We start from the raw sequence: 27,994 nt of genomic DNA, 5'->3' as shown, positions 1-27,994 counted from the left end.
ATTTTAGGAATTGTGAACACTCACAAGTTGTACAGATGCACAAGGAATGGATAATAAAGGGAGGCAGAGCACACAGGTGTGCCAGAAGGGTACCCTGTCTGACTGCTCACTCAGATCTGCTTTGCAATAATATTGATGCTTATATTAATTTACTGGAATGAAACACATTTGTGAAAACAGGGATGACAGCAAGGCTTCTATTAACAAGCAGATAATTGACAGATTATATGTCCACACGGAAAAACTGTCAGAGGTTCTCAAATGGTTGGCATTGTGCTAAGTAAAATGCATACATGTAAATATTTCTGTGGATCCGTATGGAAAACTTATATAGACCAGCCATTCTGAAAGCCTTGGGGCTTAAAAAATTTAATAGTTCACTTTTTCTATATATATAAATATATAGTATATTCTCTCTATACAGCAGATAAATCTTAGGACTAGTTTAAATCAGTCATTTGAAGCATGAAAGACTGTTGTCTCAAAATTAGTAGTTACAGAGATAAGAGCATCTGTGTCATCTGTTCAAAAATACTTTTTAAAAATACTATTAGATTTTGCATATGGAACTCCAGAAACAGCTGCCATCTTTGCAAAATACAAGACCTTATCAGGTAGTATACTTTATCTGAAATATTTCTGTAGAAATAAGGCTCTTTAATGCTCATGATTCAAGCAAAGTTATTATTCAGGAAAAAAATATTTAAAAAAATACACTATTGTATCTCTGATTCCCAGAGAAGGAAGGACAGCAAGTAAAATTATCAGCTATTTTTAATCCGTGTAAAGTTTTTTCACTATATACTATATCTGGCTGAGATGGGTTTGAACTGAAACATTTGGGGTTGTTCTCCTTTTAAAATGGCCAAAGGACTTGTCTAGGGGTCAGGGGACACTTTCACATGTGCTCTTCAGTTTTGTGACTTAACACTTCCTTGCAGTTACGAGCAAGCTAAAAACTTCTTAGGGACTTTCAGCCATCTTGTGCATTCTCACAATGCAGTGGCTGTCTCAGAGCACTGAATAATTTCAGAAGCAGGGAAGTATTCAGTTGGTTATGAAGCATAAAGAACTAGTTTAAGTTTATATAGCATGCATTAGATATATATACAAGTCAAGTATAACCTTGCAGGGCTGCTCTTTACTTGTGGTTAACTTAATAGAAGTGTAATTCACCTAAGCTAAGTTGCAGTAATAACACAATTATATTTTTTGCTATCCTTTTATTTGCAAAGCTAGTTCTAGCAATAAATATATTCCATTAAAATGCCTCAACCTTGAAACAGTCATTGATGCTGGAGACTTCAAAAATTATGTGTATGTTGCTATAATTATGAAACTTTTAAAATGAAAAGTAAGTTCAAATATCTTGAGATGTGAAAGCCATTACACTGCAGTTTGGTAAAAAAGTATTATTCTGTTCATAATGCGTGATAAGCAAAATTTGTGTTGCACTCTGAGGCTTTGCACATATCAAAGAAGAAAATTTTGTTTCCTAAGAACAGCTCACATAATCCAAATTCAGATACTCCAGCTAAGACAATAAAAATCCAAATGCCTAAAAAGTGAAAACTCTCAAACTGATCAATTCCAAACAGTTATATTTTCTCTACTGCTGCAACTGAACTATTACATACATTAAGCCATCTGATTCTGATGATAAGCCATCTGTAGACTGGGTGAAAGTTAATCTTCAGCTGGATAGAGAGAACACTGTACAAAGTAAGGAGAATTGAAACAAGCACAAATGTTTAGGACTTAAAGAATCCCTTAAGAAGAATGGAAAGAGTAGAGAGTTTATTGCACAGCTTTTTTGGTATAGCACATTTATCTATACCTTCCTGTGAAGCATCTGAAGCCAGCCATATATCAGAAAAGGATTCAATAGTTGCTTTTCTGCTGGATATTTGTAATAATTAAAAAAGACCCATAGACAAATATCAGCATTGGAAGTGCAGTGCTACACTATCAGGAATACACATTTACTTGCATTGATTAGGTCCAGTAATAAAAACTTAATTTCTGTTTGCTGGCATCAGGCATTAATTCGCCTTTTTTTTTTTTTCTACTAGTGGAACTAGTACTAGTGCACCCTTGGAAGCTGATATAAACATTTACAAAACACTTAGGGACTCTCATAGGTGCCTTACCATGTGCATCTAATGCCCCAGATCATTCATGTGGGCACGAAACCTAAAAGAGACCTGCATCTACTCCACAGAAAGCTGAAGACCAGACAGAACAGCCCAGGGAAACCCTAGCTGGCACTGGAGACCTGTATTTATGTAACTGAATCAAGCTCCTTTTCCCATCAAAAATCAAATAGTTAAAAGTTCTCTTTAGTTTATTAATTTCTCCCATGCCACATATCTCTTCCATTATTTTCTAGGTTTTACTTTTACGAAAACAAATGATATGTAGTTAAACCTTAGGAAGATGATGAGCAGAGGGCAACTTTAGCAAGTTTCCTGTTGGTAGGGAAGTGGGAGGAGTGGCTGATAGGTCATAAAGGTTGGGCAGCTGTCCTGAGGGACCTGGACAGACTGGAGAAATGGACTGGCAGGAAAGTCATGAATTTCATCAAGGGGAAGTGTGAAGTCCTGGACATTCCTGTGGAGGAACAACCACAGGCACCAAGTGTTGGGGCCATCTGGCTGGAAAGCATTTTGGGGCTGCATTAATAGGAGTGCTGCCACCAGGTCACAGGAATTGATCCTTTCCCTCTGCTCAGCACTGGTGGGGCCACCTCTGGAGCATCGTGTCCATTTCTGGGCTGCCCAGTACAAAAGAGAGATGCAGCTACTGGAGAGAGTTCAGCAAAGGGCTACCAAATGATGAATGTAACCAAAGCATCTCCAAAAAGAAAAGGCTGAGAGCTGGGACTGTTTAATGTAAGGAAGAGAAGGCTCAGAGGCATCAGTGTATATAAATACATGAAGAGGGGAGATAAAGAAGACTGAGACTCTTTTGGGTGGTGCCCGGTGGCAGGACCACTGGCAGTGGGCAAAAACTGAAGCAGAGAAGTTTCCTTCTGAACATCAAGAAACTTTTTTATCAGTTGGATGACTGAGTACTGGCAGAGGTTACCTGAGAAGGTTGTAGAGTCTCCATCCTTGGAGATACTCAAAAGCCTTCTGGACATAGTTCTGGGCAGCAGGCTTCAGGTGGCTTGAGTTCGGGGGTTGGACTAAATAACCTCAAAAGGTCCCTCCCAGCTTCAAGCACTGAATGTTTTCAGAACTTAATCAGTCCTGAAGCACTTTCATTATTGCTATAATTAAAGGGCGTGCAGGGAGTAGGTACTTATTAAAACAAATATATGTTAATACAATTACATGCTTTGTTGATTTCACTACAGAATTTAAACATACAAATTGTTGCAGGAGTTACAGAGGGTATTGAAAATTTAAGTCTAAGACAGATAATTTGTTTGCTGATGCATCCTCTGATTTGAAAGACCCATTTTTCCCAGGAAGGGCAAGAACAGATACATACTTAGTTGTATCAATATCAATGTTCCTTTAGAATTAACATTCTTCTAGCACTTTCAATTCCTAACTGAATTTCTCTTGTGTTAAAGTAATGATGACAGATACATGTGTGTGCACATGTCAGTGTGTGTGTGTGTGTGTATGTATATTTAAAAATGTGAAATGTTTAGAGTGGTTTTCCTTCACTCGGAGGCAAATTATCTTGTTTTCTTGTCAATTTAGTGCTCAGGTTTTGTTCTAGGCTTCCTCTACACACATAAATAAAGTAATCTCCACTGTCACATTCCTTAAAATGTGGCTAGACCTACAGAGAGACAGAGCTTTGAAACTGATTAATTTTATAAAACAGAAACAAAAATGTTAGGAATTGGCTTTTTTAAGCAACATAGAAAGAAATGAGGATTAGATGGATAAGATGCACAAATGCAATTACAGAGATCTAATGGTTCTGTATCTCTATGTACAGAGAGATACAATACAATTAAGCTGAATCCATGCAAGCAATTATCTATACTGGAAATCTGATACAAAAATCATACACCAAGCTACAAGGGTTAATTCTATCAGTCTAAAGTGCATATCCTTTTTTAATTGGTGTGACCTTATGAAGTGCAGCTACCCACAACATTAATATGCCTCTGCTCTCTAATCAGAGTGAAGCCATTTCACAGCAAAGAGTGTTCAGACTCTTGACTTCTAAATTCCACTTTTCTTTGAGTATGAGGACTTTGGAGAGTCTGTATGGTACATGTAGTCTTAAATGATGCCGTAAGGCCTGCCTTAACACAAGCTATAAAGCTGTTAAAATGTTGGCAGTATGTGGAACCAAATAGTGTCTCTGACAAGACTTGGCAGACCAAGCAGGGGATTATGTGTGGTTGCTTATGACCATACAGGAAAGGATCTGTATTATCCCCCTCTGCATGGTTAATTAGCTCAGGGCATCTCAAGTGATTGCACAGCTTCCAGTTCAGAGCTGTCTGCAATGAGGAGGCTCAGGACAAATATAAGAACTCCCAGGAATAGCTCTATTTCTGTTAATTCTATCCATTTGCAAATTCAAGGTTGTTCAGATATGTTATACTGTTTTCTGATTACTATTTCTGGCAGAATAATCCTTATCAAAGGATGACCTTTACAGTTGAGATGCTTCTTGTGAAGAACAGTGACTGAAAATCAAGTGCCATCAAACTTTTATTGCTGCTTTTACGCAGACTTTTTGTTTCTATTAAGTCATCCCAGGAGAATGAAACCTGACCACTGTTGGTGCTCATGGGTATCCATGTGTTTAGAATAGTATGAAAATGTTTCACTAAAGATTTTGGTGCTTTTTGAAATGCACATTTCTTCTCTTCCCTTAAAAGAAATAATAGTGATCAGGAACTTAGTAACAAAAAAAGCCAAAATACAACCAGAGTTACTGTAATGTTTTAAGACTAAATGTTATTATGTTGCAAGTTCAGGAATATTAGTGTGTTTCAGAAATCAAACAATTTTTTTTTTTTAAGCTAAACCAATCAAAAATAATACTTCAAAACATCCAGGTAATATAAGTAACTCACAATGCCAATGTTGTTCTTTGTTTTACAGCGTTGTCCGCACATTTTCGGGTCTGTGAACCGTATACGGACTACAAGGGTCGCTACCACTTTGGTTTTCACTGCCCCCGTCTTTCTGACAATAAATCTTACATCTTTTGCTGTCACCATAACAACACAGTATTTAAATACTGCTGCAATGAGACAGAATTTCAGACTGTTATGCAGATGAACTTAACGGGGAATGCAGATGGATATATGCATAAGTAAGTAAATGATTTTTAAAGTACTCTTCACCAAACTGTTCCTGCTGTAATAACATATGCCTGAGGTATGGAATAATGGAAGCAATTAGAATAATTTTGCATAAAGAAAAACAGCACTGAAAGGTTTTGTCTGTTACAGAACAGAACTCCTGAAAGACAGGCTATTATAGCTCCGTTTTCTTTGCCTTTACATGGACTATAAATATTGCCGGGAGACCACATATGTAAAAATCTTGTATAAATGTAACAAATCTAAAGTTACATGCAAAAGTTGCAAAAGTCTCTCCCCCGGCCCCCAATCTGATCCAAACTGTTCGAATGTGTGTCAAAGTAAACCCCAAAGCTGTCTGTAGGAGAGAGAGGAAGTGAGGTGACATTTTCCATATCAACCCAAATGTACTGTTTTGAATCTCTGGTGTTTTAAATATAAATGTCTTGGGGAACAGAATGTATTTGTTTGTAACCCATCATTGTCTGATCTCCTGCTGGGGCCTCTCCTCTAGGATAAATGTTGGTAACTTTATTCCTAAAGCAATATAAAGTAGCAAGTAGATCTTTGTTACTGATTACTTGTGATGCCAGAATCTTCACTTGTGGTCTGTTTTCTCTTTAGTATTTGCAATGCTGGCCACAATAATCTACTGCAATTTCTTTCAGTGCAGGGGGCAACTTTGAGCTGATGTAAGCCCCTAAGGTCATTTTCTGTTTTATCTCTTTTTCCTTGCCATAAGGAAATGGGCAAATTAAAGACAACCAAAACTCCAGTCTATTAATTTTTGTTTACAACAGCAATTTTAGCGTTTCTTCTGTGGTGGAAAAGTTAGTCCCTGTGTTGTCACTCATTGCAATGGAAGCAAGTGCAAGGCTGCTAGGAGACTGTGGTGCTGGAATACTGGTGTCAATTTGTTTAACTCAGTGTGTTCAGCAGCCAGCCTATGGAGTCAGCAAACTATTGTCTTAATTACATCCAGTCCTCATACAGCTCTGCCTAGATAAGTTTGAATCTTGCATAGATGTAGATGTTGCATATTCTAACTTGACAGGTTTTAAAGTGACACTGTAAAGAAGTCTGTCTACTGTGTGGTGTAAAGGAGACAAAAATAGACTCTACCCATATAAGATACCTTAAAATCAATATGAATCTATACTGTCTTGTGTGCATCTGTGTCCTTGGGATGAAATTTCCTTCCCTTGGCCTTGTGGTGAGTCTGGAACCATCAAAAGAGCATATCACACAGAAAGCTGAGGACACAATTAAGGTCTAACAGGTCCATTGAAGGCCACGTGTATTCTGCACCCTAGAACTGCACAATCTAGACACAGGTAAGCACCCTAACCTGGAACTACCCAGCTCTGCCAATGTATATGCCTCCAGGCAACCTGGTGGAGTTTGTAGCACAGTGTGCCCCAGTGCCCCAAGCACTCTACATACGCTCCATGGTAGAGGTAGGATGTGTTCCCCCTTTGTGTGCTGGGATAACAATGCTGCTGTGATAGGAATCCAACACCTGCCTGCAGAAAGGTCCTCACAGGACTCAGTGCAGAAGGGCTCTATGCATGGTTGCAAGCAGAGCCAGAAAACTGCTTCATACTTGCTGTGACAAAAACACTCGTAGTGAGAAAAAGAGAGTCTCAAGAATAGTGGGCTCGTGTGGCTATTGCCCCCAGCACTTTCCCAGTTCTTCGTCTTGCACAGAGCAAATTTTGTCTATTTCTTCCCTCGTTATTCAGTAAACCCTGCACCAACACTGCTGAGCGACCCTGTCTGCCTACAGGCAGCTTCATCACAGAGTTTGGGGTGTTACTGGCCAGGTGTATGTCAGCCAAGCAGAGGGCCAATGCTTCAGGCTTTTTCCAGTATCTCAGCAGCTACTCTGTGTAGTCATGGCCAGAGAAGTCACTAAGGTAAGGCTCTTCTGCTCTTCATGTCACTGACAGCCTGAAATGGACAGGGCAGTCAGGCACTTTCCAAAGCAGACATGCACAGAGCTACAGGTATAGTGTGGTTGCAAAATATGTCCTGGGATGTAGAACGTTCCTCTGCCTCCTTCATTCTCTGTTTGTGTGTCTGGTCACATCAGTACATGTTTAACATACATGCACACACATACAGAGAAATAAGTATCGTAGGGCAGTTCAGTTTGTGTGAGCAGTTCCTCGACAGGAAAAAGGTAATTTGGTATTCTGTGAACTACAGTCTTTATTTAATTGAAAATATTTAGAGTGTAGTCTAAGTATCCATTGGGTTTTATTTAGCAATTTCATTTTTTTAAAGATATATATACAAAAGTCACCTCATTCAGTTCTGATGGAGGAAAAGCTGTCTCTGTAGTCTTTTTAAGATTCATGGTTGAGAACCACCTACAGACTATTTACTGTATGTGTTTTCAGTCCATAATTTCCTTTGGACATCATTAGCTGTGTGCTGATCTTTTACCAAGGTGTGTGAAAGCATGCTAAATGCAGTAAAAAGCTTCTGAAGAAGTAGCTTAGAGAAGTGCAAGGGTGGAAGTGGTATTGCCTTTTTCAAATTCCTGAAACATGACTTTTGATAAAACAGTCAGTGCCAGAAAAATGAGGCGTGTTAATTTCTTTATAAAACTCCACCAACCTAATGCGACAGAGAGATCTCACCCTGAGCTCACTGAGATTGGTATAAAACTTTCCAATAATTTTAGTATGTTGTGAAGAGGCAGAAATAAGTAAAGCCCAGATGTCTACATTTAAAACATTGTAAAAAGCATCTTAATGCACTCCGACTTTATTTAACGTATACAATAATTTAACATTAATTAGATTCTAATAGTTCCAGGGGTCACTCTACAGTAACAAGCTTCTTTGTTTAGATCTAATTTCACACATCACTGAAAAAAATTCTAATGAAACCTATTATACCGTGGCTGGGAAGAATTATTTAGGATATGGGGATATGGGAATAGCAATGAACTAAAAAAAAAAAAAGAAAAAAGAATAGGAGTTTTCAGGGAAGAGTTATTCAATATTATTATTTAGTTTATTGAAAAGTTTGTTTGTTCGGGTTTTTTTCCCCTTAGCCATTTTTGTGATCATGAAAACAAATTTCTCGTTTTATGGTATAGTTGTAGGAAAAAATTAATGGAGTGACTTCTAACTTCATTGTTGTGGCACAGCTGAAAAAACACATTTGTCTTCTAAAGTTGCACAATATAATTATAGCCAAGTTTCTTTACATTTTTTTCTATAACTATAACAAATATTTCTGTGGTTTTTTAAGCGCAGAATCCTGGACTATGCTTTGGGATCATGCAGCTTGATCTGTTTATAATATTTTTGAATATGAAAATTCATTTAGTCTTAAATATAGAAATACCAGTGATGTCTAACAGGCAAGAAAAGTTCTGCCATTTTAAGTATTTTTTCATGAAATTTTGTCTAATAAATTGTGTAACTCTTCTTAAAAATAGAATTTACTTGGATCTAGGATTCATACTCTCTCAGATTTTCCTGTTATGCATATTTTGGTGGATTATCAGCAGTACTACTAAGATAAAGGTCCTTAATCTGATACTGGAACATTATTACAGCAGCCTGTAATAAATTCATGTTCTCCCTTATCTCGCATTCCAATTTTTCAGGGTTGGATGACTTGCACACCACACTACAACATTGCACTGAAAGCAGCATGAAGATAGAGTAGTACTACCTTTGTCCACATACAGCATGTCCCCTGCTTTATTTGCTTAAATATCTCCCAGAAAATCATCTTTACAAGTAAAAAACCCTAAATTATCAATTATCAATTCCACTGCCAACTCTTGCAAAAAAATTGTAATTTAGCCTCTTAGGTGATTATAGTAACAGGTTCTACAGGAAAACACAGGACTGGGCAAAGACCTTTAGTTCATAGTAAAAACAAAATAGGCAAAAAAAAAAAAAATTAAATTTAAAATGTACATGCAAAAACTGCACAGCTTTTCACAGTATTAGAAGTACAAAGGCAATTGTTAGCCTGTATGTCTGTATTTCCTTGGGGCAACACTTCAGAAGTGTTACTACTGCGAGTATCAGCCCCGTTTAAGGAGAACGGGGAAAGAAACCTTTTCCATGGCCATCTGCCCACATTTAAGCTCTGCAGCTGCAGAATTCTGCTCACAGTTGTTTTGATCTGTTGGGTTTTTAAGCTTGAATCCCCAAATGAATTATTTTCTGTTCATGTGCTGCATATAAAAACAAGAGACTCTTCTAAATAAAATACAGTCTGGTCCTAACCTGCTTGTCGTCTGTCTCAAGAAGTTAATGAATTAGATAGAATCATATGGTTGAGAATAATAATAAAAGAACCTGTCTTTTCATTTGTGTGTAGGGATGTTAGAGAAACCTAAGCAGGATTCTGGAGATGGAATAGGAGGAGATGGATGCTAAAAGTATTTTTTGTTCTCAGATCAATTCAAGGCTCCATGAAGTCAGAGCAAATCTTTCCATTGACCCAAGTGGGCTCTGTATCAAGGCTATCCCATATATACATGGTATATCTATCTATAAATGATGAAGTATCTTAAAATAATGAGCTACAAAGCTTTTCTGATTTGTCCATAAATTAACCTGTGTGCCAGCAACAGTGGAGGAGTGGGCAACATAGATTTAGAAGTAATTTTCACTGTTATTGCTAAACCCCCTATTGAACCTAAACAGAAACCTCCAAAATGATGTATTGGGAGGAGCAGGAGCACTCGTAGAGTAGGGCAACATTTCCAGCTAGGAAAAGGGAGAGGAGGAAAACAACTTTTTATACTTGATTGTCCCTGGGAAGGGAAAAAAAAAACCTATATATAATCTACATGTCCATAAATTTGAAATCTCTTTACACTTTAAGAGAAATGAAACTTGTGCACAAAAGTACATGAAAATCAGATTATGAAATGAAACTTTTACAATGAAATCATTTCGTTCTATGAAATAAAAGCAAGTCCCAGGAGTTTTTCATTCCCAGCATTTCTGACCTTACTGTTACTCAGTGTTAGTAAGATATTTTGTTTTATAATTGCAATACCTTCTTAATTTGTAGGGAAGTTTTAATTTTTACTATAATTAGTAGTGATCAGCAAAATCAGTATTTTCTGCCATATAAAAGCAGAAAAAATCGAAGTATGGAGTTTTGCTCTGTGTACAAAGTATACTACATTGTAATTTTGCTTGCAATTTTTCACAAAGTCTTTTTGACAGTGGTATTGTCCCACTGTCTGTTAATTAAAATAAAGCAGTTTTTCATTTTTGTACTTGTGAGAAGCAGATGTTATTTAGAAGGAGCAGACGGATAACTCGCATATGGGTTGATTAATAAATTGTTGCTTTAAATTGGAACACTCAAAATAGATCTCATTTTTGACCAGTGAAACTAAATACCTAAAATATAAACAAATCCTTTTGAATTAACTATAGGAATTGTTTCTGCCTCTCACATTGTTGCCAAAACAAACAAAAAAAATATTTTCTAATATTTCTGTTTTTACTATGGATCAAGTACAGCTCACCTATTTGTAAAATGGATCCTATTGGTATTAATGATGAAGAAAACCAGGAGCTGTTACACCGGATTTCTTCCCGACTTATACAGTCTTAACTATTCTTTTATTTATATTAGCAGAAAGTACAGAAGTTTACACCCCAAAAAAGAATAAATCCTCTGAAAGCCAAGAGCAGCACTGCTGAGAAGCCTGGATTAACCAGATCCTTTTATACTTTCAAGTGCCTGGACTGCAAAGATTTTAATGAATTACGAAGGTCTATCCAGTGTTTTGTGAAGCTAGGCATGCATGTGTAAGTCTTTAGTAGAGACAAAGACTCTTGAGTTAAGTGTTTTCAGAAGCACTATATTTTTTCTACTTCCAGTCCTCCTGGAAATTTACTGAGGTGTGGTTTTTTTGTTTTTTTAAACCCTAGGCTTGTATAATCCTAAAGTTACACAGAAAAGGACCCATTAACAGCTCTGAAATTAATCTTTTTATTTACATTTATTTGCTATGGAACCTCATTTAATCTAAGCATGTTTTATCTATGTTGTGGAAAAATCATTCCCTGGAGATGAGAATCAGCCTCCTTAAGTGCTCCCAGGCAGCAGCACAGAAATTAAAATTCTGATTTCTTACCTGATTTCTTGTTTCAAATCCTGATTTTTTTTTTTTTTTTTTTGAGTTTAAAATGAGTCATATAAAACTTAAAATGCAAGTGAAAGTTCAAAGCAGAGATTCAAAACATTTTAGGTCCAAAAAAGTTTGAACCAAAATACATTTCTGGCTTGCATCTATTATATGTCTTTTCAGCTTCTTTTATTCTCACAGCACTTCAATTTTGATCAACATTCTGATGAAATACAGTACCCTCTAAGTTTCTCTGAAGGTCTGTGAAAGCATGGTTGAGTGTGGGTTCAAATTTATTCATGCAAGTTCAGATTCAGATAGATGTGGGTTGCCTGCCTTTTACTGCAATATAATTTTTCTCCAAGATTGTCTTCCTAATGACATTTATAACTATAATCCCTTCTGCTTCTTCTTGTTTTCACAGTCTCTGGTGCACATACTTCCACATTAGCTCATAGGTCTAGCTTAGTCTGCTTCACTTTGTACCTAACATCTCATTCATACCAATTTCTTTCCATCTCTGGTCTGACCTCATCCTCCACACTCACACTTTACACTCCAAACTACTTTTACACCTGGCAGTCATTTTTCTCTTAATAATTGCATCTCAAGCAGAACTTTAGCACACCTTCTCTTTTTTGATCTCAAAATTCTTGACCCCTTGTTCCTTTTTTTCCTTTCCCCCATTTCTTTTAATATCTTCAGTCACCTGTCATAGCTTTACAGGTCTCTACACCTCGTCACCATCAGATAATTTTCATGGCCTTTATATATAGAAATGATAACTTTTACCAACATACATATAAATATCGTACACATCCTGTGGAATGCATTGTATAATATGATGTTATCAATGTTCTTCTACCCTAAATTTATTACTAGCAAATTAAGAGATCTTAAGCAGTTGCTCTTGAAAGCCTATTCTTCTACTAGTATCATCTGTATCCATCAATAATTATTAAATAGAGCTAATCCAAGCACCTCAAACACTTTTTAAGACAAGTGGTTTATAAAGCATACGAGCAGGAAATATTTTCAGTATGAATAAGTACTCCTTGCTTTCAGTTGTTTCAGCATATTTTCATATGGTTAACCCTCACTCTCATAAATGCTGTGTCAGTGAATTTGCAGAGTAAGACATAAAACCCATTGACCATGTACACATCAGTGGTCTCAAAGTATTGAAGCTAATTGGATACCAGATTTCTGTGCTGATACACGTAAGCATATGAGAGGGAGAAATAAAAATGTTTATAAGACAGGAAGCTTTAGTTTTAAAAACCTCCTATGCATATAGCAGTATTTAGATTTAATAATAAATAATATTAAGGACACATGCATGAGAACAAAATGTTTTATCATCTATCTATATATTGTATTTATATGGTTTAAACAAAAAACCTTAATAAACTAATACAATGATCATTACTGATATGTGAGGTAATGCTTTTGTTTTCCTTTTTTTTTTTTTTTTTGCAGCAACTACAGCGCACTGTTAGGAGTGTGGATCTATGGCTTTTTTGTGGTGATCTTGCTGGTACTGGACCTTTTGTATTACTCTTCAATGAACTATGATATTTGCAAATTTTACCTGGCACGGTGGGGAATCCAGGGAAAGTGGATGACACAGGGACAGAGCCGATGGATTAACCCTGCTCAGGATCCAAGCCAAGTACAGACACAGCCTCAGCCAGAGACACAGCCTCAAACTCAGCCACAGCCTCAAACATCACAGACAGTACATACTTTAAAAGGAGATGCTTTAAGCCCACCCCTGATGTCTTTTCAGAGTACATCTGCCTGGTAAGTAAGTTAAGCCGTATTCGGGTATATTCTTTCACTCTGTTATTTTGTAGTATGAGCAATCCCCTGTATTTGGAAGTGCCTGCAAATTCAGGCTGAATGACACCATATCTAGCACATAATTCTTTATAACATGAACTGTCTTACAGAATAACAGTTTAGGAGTGATTGCTTACTCTGGAATATATTATGACATCTTTTAATACCATTCTCAAAGAAACAGACAGTGCCGTTTTTTCAGTGCAGTTTTACTTCTCTGTTTTACTGTGCTTTTAATACTCTGTGGTACAAGTAAACTATATGTCTTTGTTCTACATCAACCACTATAAATTGAATTTTAACCTGGTGTCAAAGAGTTATTGCTGTGTGGATTTATGAATCTGTTGTTTTGGTTTTAAAAGATGATATAAATAGCAACACTGAAATAGCTTCAATGGAAGATGTCACAAATCTGAACTGTTTGTGCCATGAAGCACAGAAACAACATAAAAACCAGGTTAGTTTTTTTATATGCATAGCCAAAAAAAGCATAGCTTGATCTGATTTGACAGAGTGACACAAGTAGGCTACTGCAAAGTTAATTGCTACAAAACCAAAACTAAATCTGCCAAAAAACCCAAACTAAATGGAAAACATACTTCAGGAACAGGCAGAACATGCAATATAAGTAGAAACTAAATACTGTTAGTTGTGGCACAAAATTATATTGAATTCTTTTGGACTCTTTTTACCAAACAAAACAGAAGTGACAGAAGAGAGCTGAATTAAACAACGCTCTTGATAAAGTAGCAAAAAAAGGCAGGGACTTTTTTTTCTTGGCAAGAGAACATACAGATCTGGAAGGGGCAGAGATGTTGTAGAGTGATCAGTGTATTTTAGAAGTGTTCCAGAAGGCTGAGTACTGACTCTTTGCAAAATAAGATGATCTGAGTAGGGTGAAAAAGATGGCAGCAGTTCCTGGAGCTGTAGAGTAGATAAAGCCATAGCATTGGTCTTGGTCTGAAACTTTGAGTAGCACAGTATTGCAAATGGAATGATACAGGTAGTCCTTTTATTTTGCATGTTGCCCTTTAATTTTAAGTGTAAATATAGAGTAAATAGGTTTGCAGATTTTCTATAACAGAAGAGGTAGAGATAGTTTGACCCAAGGGCAAAGCTGAGTAAAGAAAGAGGTGGTTTGGCTTAGTAGCCAGGACTGGGTGTAGATGGTGCAGGTCAGACTTAAGGACCATTCTAGAAGGCCTGGTCCATCCAGCCGTGTTACTTAAGATAGACCTATGCATAACTGTAGGCTCTCTTCTTTTCACTTCTTTTTTCTCTTCTCTCCTTTTTTCATCTCATAATTCCTTCAGCTTTTACACACATCAATTTCCCAGCCTTCAGTCAGAATTGCTATACAGTTTAAGACCAACATTTGTAGTAACACGATTGTATTCTAGCTTAATACGTGTGTGTGTGTGTAATGTAAGTGTAATGACTACATGACTGTCTGTTTGTATTTATAAGTACATGCTAAAAATTTAACCTGGTTATACCATTTGGTAATTCTACCATACCATTGTAAATTAAATGAAATTATTCGGTAATTCTTTAAGGATTCTTGGACACTTTCCATTACTGACTTCTGTTGTTCTGTTTCTTTGCTTTTTTCAAGCATAAAGCGGGCAATGTATGTTAGGATCAGGTGAGCACATCCCATATGCTCCTTTTCCTGTGTTTGCAGGAGATGAGCATTGATGAGCCCTCCAGTAACCCTCACCTTGTACCCAGTGAACCGTATTTTTGTGCTCCCCTCTCAGTTCCCATAAAACTTTAGTTTTTTTCTAATCTTTTCATTGTTCAATGAAACAAATGCTTCCTTAACAAAACCCTGTTTATCCCTTGTATTTCAGCATGTAAAATATTACAAGAGATGGCATATTTTCAGACTTATAACCTGCAACTTTTGAAACTCACAAACCCTTAACTAGGTGCATAGATGACTCAGGCTGAGTTGGATACATAAATATATTAAGAAAAAGGTAGTAGGCATCAGCAAAGTGTTGAGCATGTGAAAGAGGTTTGTGAGTAAAGAAGCCCCTTCAGAAAGTGACAGATTTGTGGTCCACAGCAATTGCTAAGCCAGTGGGGAGTAAGAAGAGGTTGCCTGGCTGTTTATCTCTGCATTTACATAATCTGCAGGTTATATACATGAAAATATGGTGATTTTGCCATGTAGAAACACAATTTAGTTTCAGAGCCCAGTTCTGCTGCAGTCTGTATGCAGTGAATGATTTCATTCCTGTTTTCTCAAAATGTAATCATACCATCAGTGAAGAAATGCAATGCAACGACTGGATTTTTAATTTCCATCACTGGTTTTAAAATTGCCTAATCTATTAATATTTTCTTGTGTTTCATACCTGAAATTCCATTATTGTAGGTGACGACACCAAGCTCTTAGATACTTTGTTAACAGTAGATTTTGAGTCTATAAATCAACTTTTAAATTTGTGTTAGCATTTTTCATGTGTCCTAAACTTATCCCAGCTTCTCCCTCTGTAGAAAAAATAAGCATTTTTCTTCAGCATCTTGCAAACAGACTTTTATATATATATATATATATATATATACATATATATATATATATGTATGTATGTATGTATTTATATATCTCTGGTATCTTGCCATAAGAACAGTTCCTGTTTACAGACGAGCTTTTTGAAAATACAGAATAATTATTAAATCTTTTGAGGTACACAGATGTCCCAGGGCATAAAAACTTAGATACTGTTAAAAACATTTCAAAATCAGTTTGCCAGTTTTCATGGTAACAGATATTGCTGAAGTTGTTAGCTTCCTGTACTACGTTTGTCCTGATATAGTTAAAAAATACGCCCATTCTAGTACATAATGATAAGAGGAAAGTGATTTTTAGACATGAAGAAGCTCAGCAACACTGAAAACTTCAGATATCCTGCAGGGAATTGATAGAGTGAGGAACTATCCCAAGATGTCAGGATTAACCTATAGTTATGCAAGTGCTTTTTATTTTATAATTTCTTTTCTTGTTCTAGTTTGAACAAGAATGCTAGTTTGAATGCTATAAATTGGCAATGAAAGCAATGACTGAAATAGGTATGTCAGAGAGAAAAATCATGCAAGTTGTAGTGTATAGTGGGTAGATGTTTAAACATTTTGTCATAGCAGATCACTTTATTACTTACTTGAGACAAAGAAAACCATGTATAGCCATAATATTATTATAGCTAAAGAAGTCTGGGATCCATTATAAGTGCTGCTGGCTGCTCTGCAGAGGGCTTGCAGTGCTGTGCAAGGACGGGAAGGAAAATCATTAATCTCAGAAACACCAAGCCTGGTTTAGAATAGTCTTGCTTCATCATGTGGTGTGTGGATTCTGCAGCCCAACTAATGTTCATTTCTTCTTTAGTATGAAAACCCTCTGAGGGGTGTCCAAAGGCCTGTGTGGTCTGAAGGTCCTGGTGGATGTACCTTCTGCAACACAGACACCATCACGAGCAGCAAGTGGCTGAGTTTAAACAGTTGTGGTTTGCCTCACAGTGGTTCCTCCAGGTCGTGGCTGAGGTGCATGAGCTGGGCCCTTCCACACTCATCAGTCCATGCAGGAATCTGCAGTCTGGTTAGCATAAAGAAGCTTTTGACAGCTGGAGACCAAACAGCAAAAAGCAGCAGGCAAATTGTTGCGACTGCTTAACAAAGTACAAACCAGGAAGGCAATAAAACGGAATACTGTAAGCTGAGGAATCAAAATCCTAACTTCTGAAAAAACTTTATTTTTACTTTTTTTTTTTCCCCTCACAACTTTGGGAATCTTGTTAATTGATAATGACTAAAAAAGGTCAGACTATCAAGGAAGATCACATAGGAAGACGTGTGGGCCGGGCCAGCCTGGCAAAGAGTTTCTCCAGATTCTTCATGGCTGTGCTGTGTTCCAGAAGAGAGAGGGGAAAAGCTGAACGTGATCTCTCTGCCTTGCTCTAGTGGTGTTAAAATCCTTCCCACTTCCATCAAAGATACAACTCACAAGGTATACTGTCCTAAAGTCTAAATTTTGCCTCTCTATTCCCTGCCTTTCTGCACAACAACACAGAGACAATGTCTGCTCTGTGTGTGATCAGGTGTATTATGGCAAATGGCTCATGATTTCAGAAACCTGCTGGTTGTCTGGAATCAGGAAAAGTAACAGCCCAGCAGAGTAAGCCCATACTTATTTTCTTTATGCAGACTGGAATGAGTTAGACAACAGCAAGTCTGTTTTTCCTTCCATGAGAGTAGTGGAGAACTGGAACAGGTTGCCCCAGGGGAGGCAGCTGAGGCCTCATCCTTGGAGATACTCAAGTTGAGACTTGACAAGGCTTGGAGCAACCTGATTTAGCTGAGGGTGTCTCTGCTTACTACAGTGGGGTTGGACTAGATGACCTTTAGAGGTCCCTTCCAACCCAAATTATTCTATGATTCTTCGATTCCCCTTGTTAGATGTTGTGGTCTATTTTCCTAAGAATTCCTGAGTTACATTGTCTTTCTGACAAGTAGAATAGTTTTTAGCCTGCTGCTATTCACCTGCTAGGTGACACCTCTTCAAGTATTACCAAAACACACAAAAATACCCGAAAAACCAAACAAAAAACCAAACCAAGACAAACAAAAAGCTACAGAAATATTGGCAGAGTTTAGAAGCCAGCAGGTAACTAAGCATGACCACCACCCCCGTGCAAAAAAACAGGGAGAAAATACTTTTTGGTGGCTAAAAAGGCTGTGTGCAAGGATTGCATTTGATAACAGATTTTTAATAGGATACAGACTATCATCAGAGCACAATAACCACATTCAGTAAGTCACCTGGTACAATGGTTTCTAAGAGCTATGCATGCAGCCTTGACTGTGTCACCTAGCTTGGGACATTGGCAATGAAGTGGGTCAGCCATGCAGTGTGAACATGGCCATAGTTCACCAAAAATATCAGGTGTTGGGATGGCAGAATTTTGTACAGCAGCTACTCTTGATACAAGATATTTACAATAAGAAAGTGGAAAAAAATGCCCCTTAAGTTTCAAGAAAACTTTTGAAAAGAAGAAAGATCTCATTTTCCTTTGCAAAATGGCTACTTTTAACAAGAATATGGTGACACTACTTTAAAGATACAAAATTTCTCATCATAGATCAAAGCATAGTTTTTATTTTTTTACAGCCCCTATCTAGATTTCTGTATTATACTCAGACTAAATATGACAAAACAAAGCTCCAATATTTTTTTTAAAGATGGGAAGAAATCAAACTGAATACTCATACAGTGCTTTTATGAAAGAACTGCCTGGGAATTAACATCATCTGGAGAATCTGTCTGGTAACAGATGTTAGGTGTGTTGGGCAACATCTAGCATTGTATGTGTGCCTCCATTCCCTTCAAAATATATTGGGTTAGAATAACAGATACTGTTGCCTTTATTTTCTTCTAAATATTCTTGTCTGTTTGCTAGGAACAGCACTGTAAATATAGAAACTGCTTAATAAGAAAAGCACAGCTAAGGAAATCACTTTCTGCTGCTAGAAGAGCCAGATATTTTTGCATTGCATGTCCCTTCTCCTGCTGATCTCCTGTTTGATGTCAGGGCAGGAGACAAGCAGCAAAGACAGTGGGCTTGGAACCAAAAACCTTAAAATCTGCAACATCCCAAGTCTTCTTTACTTGCCTCAGTATTATAATCATACAAAGAAAAGGGAAGATTTTTTATATTTATCATTTGCGTTTAAATGATTCAAGATACATTAGTTACTGAGTGCTTGCTTTCTTCCTGGTATTTAGAAATTCATATTGGCATGTGAAGTTAAGCCAATATGCAAGGTTTCTGTCCACCTCAGTCTGAAGTTATCTTTGTGTATATTGATAAACACTGCATCTTTTGTTGATACATTTGTAATACATACTGTTCATTTCACACCTTACTCTCTTTTTCCTTTGCTGTGTAAATTATAGACCCCGTATTGCAACATTTATTTCTCTACATTCTTGTTAACTGCAGATGCATTGGATATGAGCTGAGTGGTATCCTGTATTGTATGGGATGTCACATTTATCATGAACATTTATCATTATCTTTTAAATGAACTGTACAGTTGAAGTGGTTTAACTTAAATGTGAACTTAAATAAGTTGTCAGAAAATAGCAATTAGAGCACAAGTGAGTAGTTATAAGGTTATCTGAAGACTACTGCTAAATGAACTCTGCACACTGAGAAATGAAAGGTAGTAAAAACACTGGGAACCCACTCTGAACATCTCACATGCTTAAATTTTCTCATATAGTTTTGTTAGGGTTTTTTTTTTCAGTGAGATCAGTTGCCTCATCTACATTATAACAAATCTGGAATAACACTACTGAAGTAGCAGAGAGCAGCATGAAATTTGCGTGAAATGTGAAGACTCCAATTAAGCCCACAATTGCACTGCATAATGTCACAACACTACAGCATCACACACAGGAATGAGTGTGACATCCAAAGTTTTATCAACTAATTCCATAATCTCCGTCACAATAGAAACCACTTAATTTTAAAAGACTCTCTAATTATTTTAGTAGTTACAAAACTCCTGCTCTGGACATCTTCTTAGGTGCCATGTGCTCAATAGTAATTCTAGTAGTACATACACACTTTCCATATTTTATATATGCACTGAAGAATAAAATAGCAAGATTATTCTAAAGCTTCTTGCTTAGAATCCCAAGTATCACTGAGAAACTTTAAAACAGCCCCAGCCACTCTGCAAGTACAGCTGAACACAGCTGTGCTTCATACCCACAAGCATTCATGCAGTCTGGCCATTTCTCTCAATAGCACCTACACGGTATCCAGGCTGACTAATTTGACCTTCACCTTTGCATTTTAAGAGCAAAGTCCAGGTGTTCATAATCACTCCAGATTTAAATATGTAAATAAAAGTATAACTGAAAATCAGCCTAATTGTCTCTGACATGCTCTAAAGAGTAGCTGGATCTATAGTGGCAAAGGTATGAAGCAGTGAGAAGCTGCCAAACCTTGTATTGAATTATACTGTCTCAGTTGTATTAAGCATTAATTATCAGGGATCAAAACTTTTACATTTTTACTACTACATTTTAAAATTCAACAAATTGCTTTTGGTTTTCTAGCAGATGGACAACCAAACACCAGGGAGAATAAGTAACTTTGGCCAAAAATGTTGCAAGTGGTAGAAGAGTAAAAGGAGAGGTGTTAAGGAGCTGGAGTTAATGATCTAAACTGACAAGGCTTCCTGTATTCATGCAAAGTTGCAAGAGGATTTCTAAGTAGAAGATTTAGTGTAATTTAGAGTACTGATCTGAAAGAAAGCACTTTCTTTAAAAGGGGAAAAAAAGAGAAGGGTAATGATGGACAGGATACTATCCATGTTAAATAGGTCATGTCCCAGAGAACTACTTCAACCACTGGCAAAAAACCTGTAGACACTGGGTGCTTTTAACAGAATTGAGAGTGAAGAAGAAAAATCAGAGACTCTGAAGAAAAATCCCATTGCTTTCAGCATCTTGAAAAATCAGCTCTCAGTGTGTATATTGGATGCCAAAAAACAGTAACTCAAGGAGGACGAAGCAGGTAATAGAGCTGGAGATCGTGTACAGACTAATTTATTATTCTCAGTATTATTATTAAACAAAGAGCAGTGTGTAATAATCCTTTTATGGGGTTGCAGAAGACCTTTTAGAGTATGCTAAAATTTCTACATGAAATACTGGCCTAGTAGGGAATACCAGACATTAATGAAATCACCCAAATCTTGGGTGATAATGCTGAATGCCTGACCATACATGGTAACAATGTCAGGCAATTATTTGCAGAGAGAGCTGAGGTCAAGGATCTACCACATCGTTACTTTTATTGTCACTGTTCCCTGATGAGATCACGACAAAGAGAACCAAAGCAAGCAATTAAGCTTTGCATCAGAAAAGTGATAAAACATGTTTGGATGACCTTGGTTTATAATGATGTTTCACTGCAGAGTTCAAGCAAAGGCCAGCAATTAGATACAGTCAGTTTGTTCATCATTAGGAAGAAAGCAGATATATGGCTGTTAAGATCGCAGAATAGATCAAAAAGCATTGAAATTTGAGAAACATTACAGTCATTTTACAGTTCATTTAGTCATTAGAGAATGCTGATGTCAATCAGCAAACAATTTCAAAGAACTTAAAAGGATTTGGAGAAGCTGCCTGATCAACACTGTCGTAAATAAATATACACAGATACCTAGAACTTTAATTGTGAAGAAAATCTATTTAGTCACTGGAGAAAAAAACATGCTTCTGAAAAGACTTTGAAATCCGCTATGAAAAGATTCTTAGAAATCAGGAATGCTAAAGAAATAAAAACAGTTTAAGACATTAAATGGCAGAAATAAGACAAATGTCACTCGAACACCATTAGAAATTCTGCTAATGTTATTCTCACGTCAGGTGATAATGTGATCCCAAAGCCGAACAAGTGAGACACATTACTTTAAACATCAGAAAAATGAATTTAATCAGCACAACACTATGTAGCCTCCACAGAGCAGCATCAAAAGAATAAATGATAGAAACTGGGCACCCATTGTAAAATGCAGAAGGGTAAAAATAACTGCAAAAAGTGGCCATGTGTGACACAATTAATAACCACATAAGCTACCTTGCTTTCCGCTAGGGTCATCTCCTTCCTGGCATTTGTAGATATTGGAAACCTTTACTTAGGTCCCAAAGAATCTCCAGGGGGGAACAGCTGTGGAGAGGTGACCAGGCACAGTGAGTCTCAGGAGCAGCAATGGGAAGGTGTCTGCACAGGGTTTCCTGTGGTCACCTGGCAGGAGAGTGGCTGTTGGGTTCAAATCTGAAAGGGTTGTGACAGGGTGCAGGTACAATTTTACATTCTGAAGGACTGGAGCTCTGGTACATAGTTAAATAGTTTATGCACAAAGGAGCCTTTGTAGACACAAGGATTGTGTGTATTAATCAGCTGATCATATTTCTGAGCTGATAATCTATATTAGAGCAATTTCTTGCATTCATTAAAGTGATGCTGCTCTGAGAGCTATGCAGGCTGCCTGCTTTCTGTTGAAAATCATTACTGTCATGTAGAAGCATGTGGAAAAGTAGTTGCAGTGAGCTTCATCAAAAATTACAGTAAATTAATTAAACAGCCATTATATTTTGTGTTGATTAAGGATACAGATTTTAATCAGTCACACAGATGAAGGAGGCAAGTTATTTTATATTGCATTCCCTAATTCTCATCTCTGAAAAGTGATGATTCATAGGGAGCTGCTGAACCCAGCACCTTTTATTGTTCTTATGCTAACAGCTCACCTCCAGTTTCATCTAAAAAGTTTCAGCAAAATCATGATTGAAAAGCACCTAGAGTACACCCTTTTTGATTAAAAAAAAACCTCCCCAACTTCCCTTGTGCTGCTGAACGTAACAACTGAAAGCAAACAGAACAAATGGCTGCTTAATTTTTAAAGACATTTTAAATAAAATTACATGAGGGCTTGGGAGCTGACTTCTTTTTTTAATATTTACTGAAATCTGTCAGAGCTCATAGCAAAAATTGGCATCCCAACTAAAAAGACCCCCACTGTTTGCATAGACAACTAAAAGAAGAAAAAAATGTGGGTGTGTTTTTGTGGATGTGTTAAAAATATACCTGATTGTGATGCTAATGAAAAAAAAAACAACTTGGTTCAGCATTTGCCAAGTCTTGCTCAGGTTGACTCTTCCTGATCTCTTTAAAATAATAAAAGTTTAAAAATAAAAAAAAAACCAAAAAAGCAAAAACACCCAAAGCAACCAATCAACCAATCTTGAGAATGTAAGTCCCCAAGGTAATTCTGGCTCTAAGAGGTAGGTGTTGGAGGAGTTAGAGACAAGTGAGATAACAGAAAAGAGCTTGATAAGCATTAGGATTGTGACAAGAATAATCCATACCTACCTGTTTTAGTCCTGATCTTCCTGTGCCTGTTACACTAGTAAATTCGACCTGTGAGGACTATCTCTGAATCTCTGCCTTATTTTGTTTTTTTTTCCCCCTATATTCTATATAGATTATTACAATATGGTATACAATATTAAAAAATAAAATAAAATAAAATAAAATAAAAAAAGTAAAAATTGTGTAGGTATTTGGCCTGGCATTCCCTTGTCCTTCTTGAAGGCATTTCTCATGACCACTGGCTATAGCCTGAGTCAGCACTGCTCCTATATACAATGGAAGTAAATGTAGTAAATGTGTACTTATTGAGCCCTGGTGTATTTATCCACACAGTGTTTGTGTGAGTTAGTCAGGTCTTGTTACTTCCATTTGACAGATGAAACAGTAAAACTTCCCTGGTTACTGAGGGCCACACTTAAATATTTGACAACTCTTCCATTATTGTTATTTGTGTAAAGTTTAGTAAATTTTGTAATACTGGAAAAGCAAAAAATTGCCACCAGCCCCCCCAGTCTCATATTGAAATTTCCAGATCATACTTCCCTCATATCTAGGAGGCAGTAATCCTGGAACTTTGGAGGCATGTGGTGGTCTCTAGGTTTGGACTCTGATGGTCCCAGGTTCAACCTGCTCCACACACAGCATTCATGATTCTTCTGCTTATGTTTTGCACCTTCCCTGATATATTATGAGGAGACCACATGGAAGCACATAACAAGGTTCACTTGCATGGTGCAGCATGTAATCTAGGTCTTTACCAAGGTTCTAGTAGGCTGTCTAAGAGAAGATGAAGAAGTTATTAAAGGATTCACAAACTTTTTGCACTGCATCAGGTTTCAACGTGTGTCTCTCCAGTAGTTCTATAAAACTTTGCAGATTCATTTAAAAATTCCAGTATGCAACAGGTCGTAATCTAGCTCTTAAAGACTGATGATACCATGGTCTGCTTTGGTATCTTAGCACACCTTCCCGTGCAACAGCGTTGCTGTTTCACAACACTGAGGTTGCACATTTTACATTATGTAGAAGGAACATGGTAATGAGATACAGGTAATGGCACAACTCCACCTACACTGTTCTGTTGTAGGCATCACTGATACAGAGTATCCTGGAAACGTATGAAATGTCCAGTAACACAACAGGTAACTACTCACCATCAGTTTCCTACCCAGTCTGATGGCTAAGCAAGCTAATAAAATTGTTGAGTATATAAAGAGGAGATGCCAGTTAAAGGTAGGGAGCTGTTATCTCACTAGCAGTAGTGAGACTGCTAGAGGGAAATGTCACCTTCACTGCCTCTAGCAGAAAAAAAATTGTAATGGCAGATGGGAGAGCATTCAGAAAGGGCTGCAGATTTTATCTGACTATTAGAAAGTCTGAAAAATTGTGAGAAGTTTAAGAAGCTCAAGGCTAAAACAACATTAAAGGCAATTTGATCCCAATCTGTAAATTCTTTGTGGCAGGAGGATTTCAGATAAAAGAGGACTGTAGCAAACAAAGACAGAAAAAGGTCTAATACCTGGAAGATCAATTTGTACAAATCTTGGCTGGCAATAAAGAGCAGGATTAACCTCAGACAATTTAGCTATCTAAAAGTCAAGCATCTACTAATTATTTAGACATCCACACTGATACATTGAAAGAGATATTTCCACGAGGCTATTCATCTCCCCTCTCTTAGGATGGATTGAATCACTTGGAAGCTTCTCTTCACTGATTTTTTTTTTACTAATGTCCCATTGACATTGTCATTATTGTCATAATTGACATTATGAAGATGAGGTTATACAAATCAGTAACATCTAACCAGCTGAAGTCAGACATGGGATTAATCTCACCTAAGTGTACTTTTCTTTGCAAAGTTGGTGATTCACACAGCTGAATACCCATGACTTTTGGTTTTGAAACTGTCAAGGATTGTGCAATATAAGCAGGACACTGGATGGGAAGCAACATCTGTGCAGAAGGCCAAACCAAGGACCCTGTGGAGAACGGGTTTTCTAAATCCAGTTTATTTGGGGAACATGAAAGGAAGACTCACACCAACATCAGGGTTTATTGAATCATACAATCATTTAGGTGAGAAGAGACCCTTGAAATCCCTGAATCCAACTGCAAACCTAGTACTGCCGAGTCCACTACTAAAACATGTTCCAATGTCTGATAGCCCTTTCAGTGAAGGAATTCTTCCTAACATCCAGTTTAAGCCTCCCTTGGCACAACTTGAGGCCATTACTTTTTATCCTGTCACTTCGATCTTAATTGAACAGATACTCATCACTACTTTTCACCCACACAGTGTTTGAGGTGCAGCCTCACCAGAGCTGAGTACAGGGGGATGATCACCTCCTTAGTCCTGCTGCTCACAATATTCCTGATACAAGCCAGGATGCTGTTGGCTTTCTTGGCCACCACTGCTGGCTCATATTCAGCCCCAGGTCCTTTTCCTCTGGGCAGCTTTTCAGCCACTCTTCCCCACGCATCACATGGCATTGTTATGACCCAAGCATGACATTTTCCTAGCATCTTATTCTTGTCAGACTTAGAGAGCAGACAGCAAAGACAGGCCAACAGCTGCACATCAAAAATCACACAATACTTTATCCAATTGTCTCATCCTCTACCATTAGAGAACACAGGGGATGAACATGTGGCCTTCCTCCTCCCCACCTCTTCAAATAAATGCCTGATTATGCAGCTGCTGCATAATAGCTGCTGATGCCAGTGGGACTGTGCAGTGACTGCATAATCACACCAAAGAATGGATATCTCTGGGCAAAGTCTCATCTTGGCAGCAACTGCCAAATCCTCATCTCTCATTCTGCGGGCACAGAAAGCCAGTGGTGATAGCAGAGGTGAAGATTAAATCTGTGTGTAAGTAACTGGCTCCCAATTTCCTATTTGGAAGTGCTGTAAGATTAGAGTGGACACAAGAACATTGACAAAGCACACAGCAAGATTCTCTGTCAAAACGCAGGCATGTGGTAGCTATTGTTGAATTTCTCATTCTGGATTATTAGGGTCTTTCTGTCTGTCCTGTAATATTAAGGTGCACACTTGAAAACCAGAGTCATCACTGGGCAACTGCAGGAAGCCTGAATGTCTGTCATGAAATAATGAGCATACAATAGAATCACAATCTATATCATACACATAAATGCAAAAAATGAGTAAATAATGAAGAATAATGTAGAACAAACATAGAATAACTGACCTGCTGGCAGTGATAATTGCTCAAAACAGAAATTTCTGTGCTTCGTACGTTATCATTCAAACCAAGACATAGCAAATGGACCTCAGCCTGATGACACCAAGCAAGCACTCTTTTCCTTTGTGACTCAAGAAATTTCACTCAGTAGGTGTCATAAAGTGTCATTGATCCATTCACAAAGATTCTATTGCAGCCAAAGGATGTTTTACCAGACCAATATCTAAATGCAGCTGTGAGACAATTTAATAACCAAACCAGTCACAGCTCCATTGCTGCCATCAAAGCATGTTTCTTTGTAAAGCCAGCAATCCAGCTCAGATAAGCACAAAAGAGAAATAGTTTTCTTGCCTTTTGCACACTACTAAAACTTTCCAGGGTTCCTGGACTCTTCACTTTCCACATTTCAACACACCTCAACTTCTCCTATGGCTTTTTACATGGGAAAAGCAGGTAGGAAAGGGAGAGCAAAATTTTTCTCCATAAATTTGTCTTTCTAACATCTCTTCTAGCAAACAGTGCTGTTTCCAGTGATGGTGGTGTGGGTGTTATCCTTCTGCTCCTAACTACAAATAAACAAAGTTAAAAGTTATTTATTGCTTGGATGGTTATGTGCAATGATCTACAACAGAAATCCAAAGAGTAACCAGATGAAATTTCAAGAGCTTTACTGCTAATTTTTTGATTGTTGATAATTTTGTCAATGTTAAAAATTGTTCTGTGCTCTTTTTTGAAGTATCTTCAGAAATTTGTTTTTAAAGAAATACTTCTAAATTCCATACTATGAGAAAAGCCACCACAAACTCAACTGAGGAAAAGAAACGTACACGGAACAGCTTCAGGAAACACAACGACCACTTCATATTACACTGAAATCTGGCTCTCAGCACAGTAATTGCTACATATTTTGTCCTGAGCTCTGATTCAGAAGCCTAGCCCTCAATACTGAAAAGTGAAAGTAGAAAATAAAGCTTTTTAGTAAGAGAAGTAACTATTTCAAGAAATAAAATTGTTTCCATATGCCATTAATATGAATTTTATTCCCAGAAGTGAAAGAATTTCCTGTATTGTGCAGAGGTAAACAAAAACCTGGTTTAATTTGGAGTAAATATACAACTCAGGAATAAACCACAGGTTTGAGGATCAAAATTCAAGTGCTGAAACAGATTCCTCCCTCCTAAGTAGACCATTCTGCAGCTGGAGCACGTTCAGCCTCTGGTGAGGCTAAGGAAAGCAGTACATGCATCTTGCTCCAGATCTTCTGGAGGAAGCAGCAGTCATTACAGAAGTTTTAAAGGGGAGTAACTTAGTAAGTCAAATGAAATGCAGAGGCTAGGTGGGGACTGAAGAGCAGTTCCAGCATCCAGAGGAGCTCACTGCCTACATTGCTGCAGGGCAGGTGTTGGATACAGGCATGGGAATCAGCCACTTCCCTCTTCAGGGCAACTCTGCCCCCACTGCTGCTGCAGCACCTGCCTTGGGGTATTTCATGGTATTACTGGGTATTGGAGGTGATCCAGCTAGGATCTGGTTCAAGGAAAATATTAATCTGATCTGCTTTGGGAACCAACTTTGCTGTC

General features: G+C 37.5%; 1 protein-coding gene across 4 annotated transcripts in view; it reads left to right on the top strand.

The window, feature by feature from the left end:
* Positions 1–27,994, top strand: part of SHISAL1 (shisa like 1) — a 78,533-nt gene that overhangs the window by 37,048 nt on the left and 13,491 nt on the right. For 2 of the 4 annotated variants that reach the window (XM_071733277.1, XM_071733278.1), the window contains exons 3-5: positions 5,082–5,295; positions 12,891–13,214; positions 14,869–14,898. In XM_071733277.1, coding sequence (XP_071589378.1) covers positions 5,082–5,295; positions 12,891–13,214; positions 14,869–14,898 — 568 coding nt within the window. Of the gene's footprint in view, positions 1–5,081; positions 5,296–12,890; positions 13,215–14,868; positions 14,899–16,644; positions 17,856–27,994 lie in introns of those variants that run through there. The other 2 variants (XM_071733279.1, XM_071733280.1) reach the window with 2 other exon arrangements.

Source organism: Heliangelus exortis, chromosome 1 (assembly GCF_036169615.1).
Source record: "Heliangelus exortis chromosome 1, bHelExo1.hap1, whole genome shotgun sequence".
Classification (NCBI taxonomy): domain Eukaryota; kingdom Metazoa; phylum Chordata; class Aves; order Apodiformes; family Trochilidae; genus Heliangelus; species Heliangelus exortis.
The sequence above is the reverse complement of the archived record's forward strand: the minus strand, read 5'-3'. Positions and strand labels throughout refer to the sequence as shown.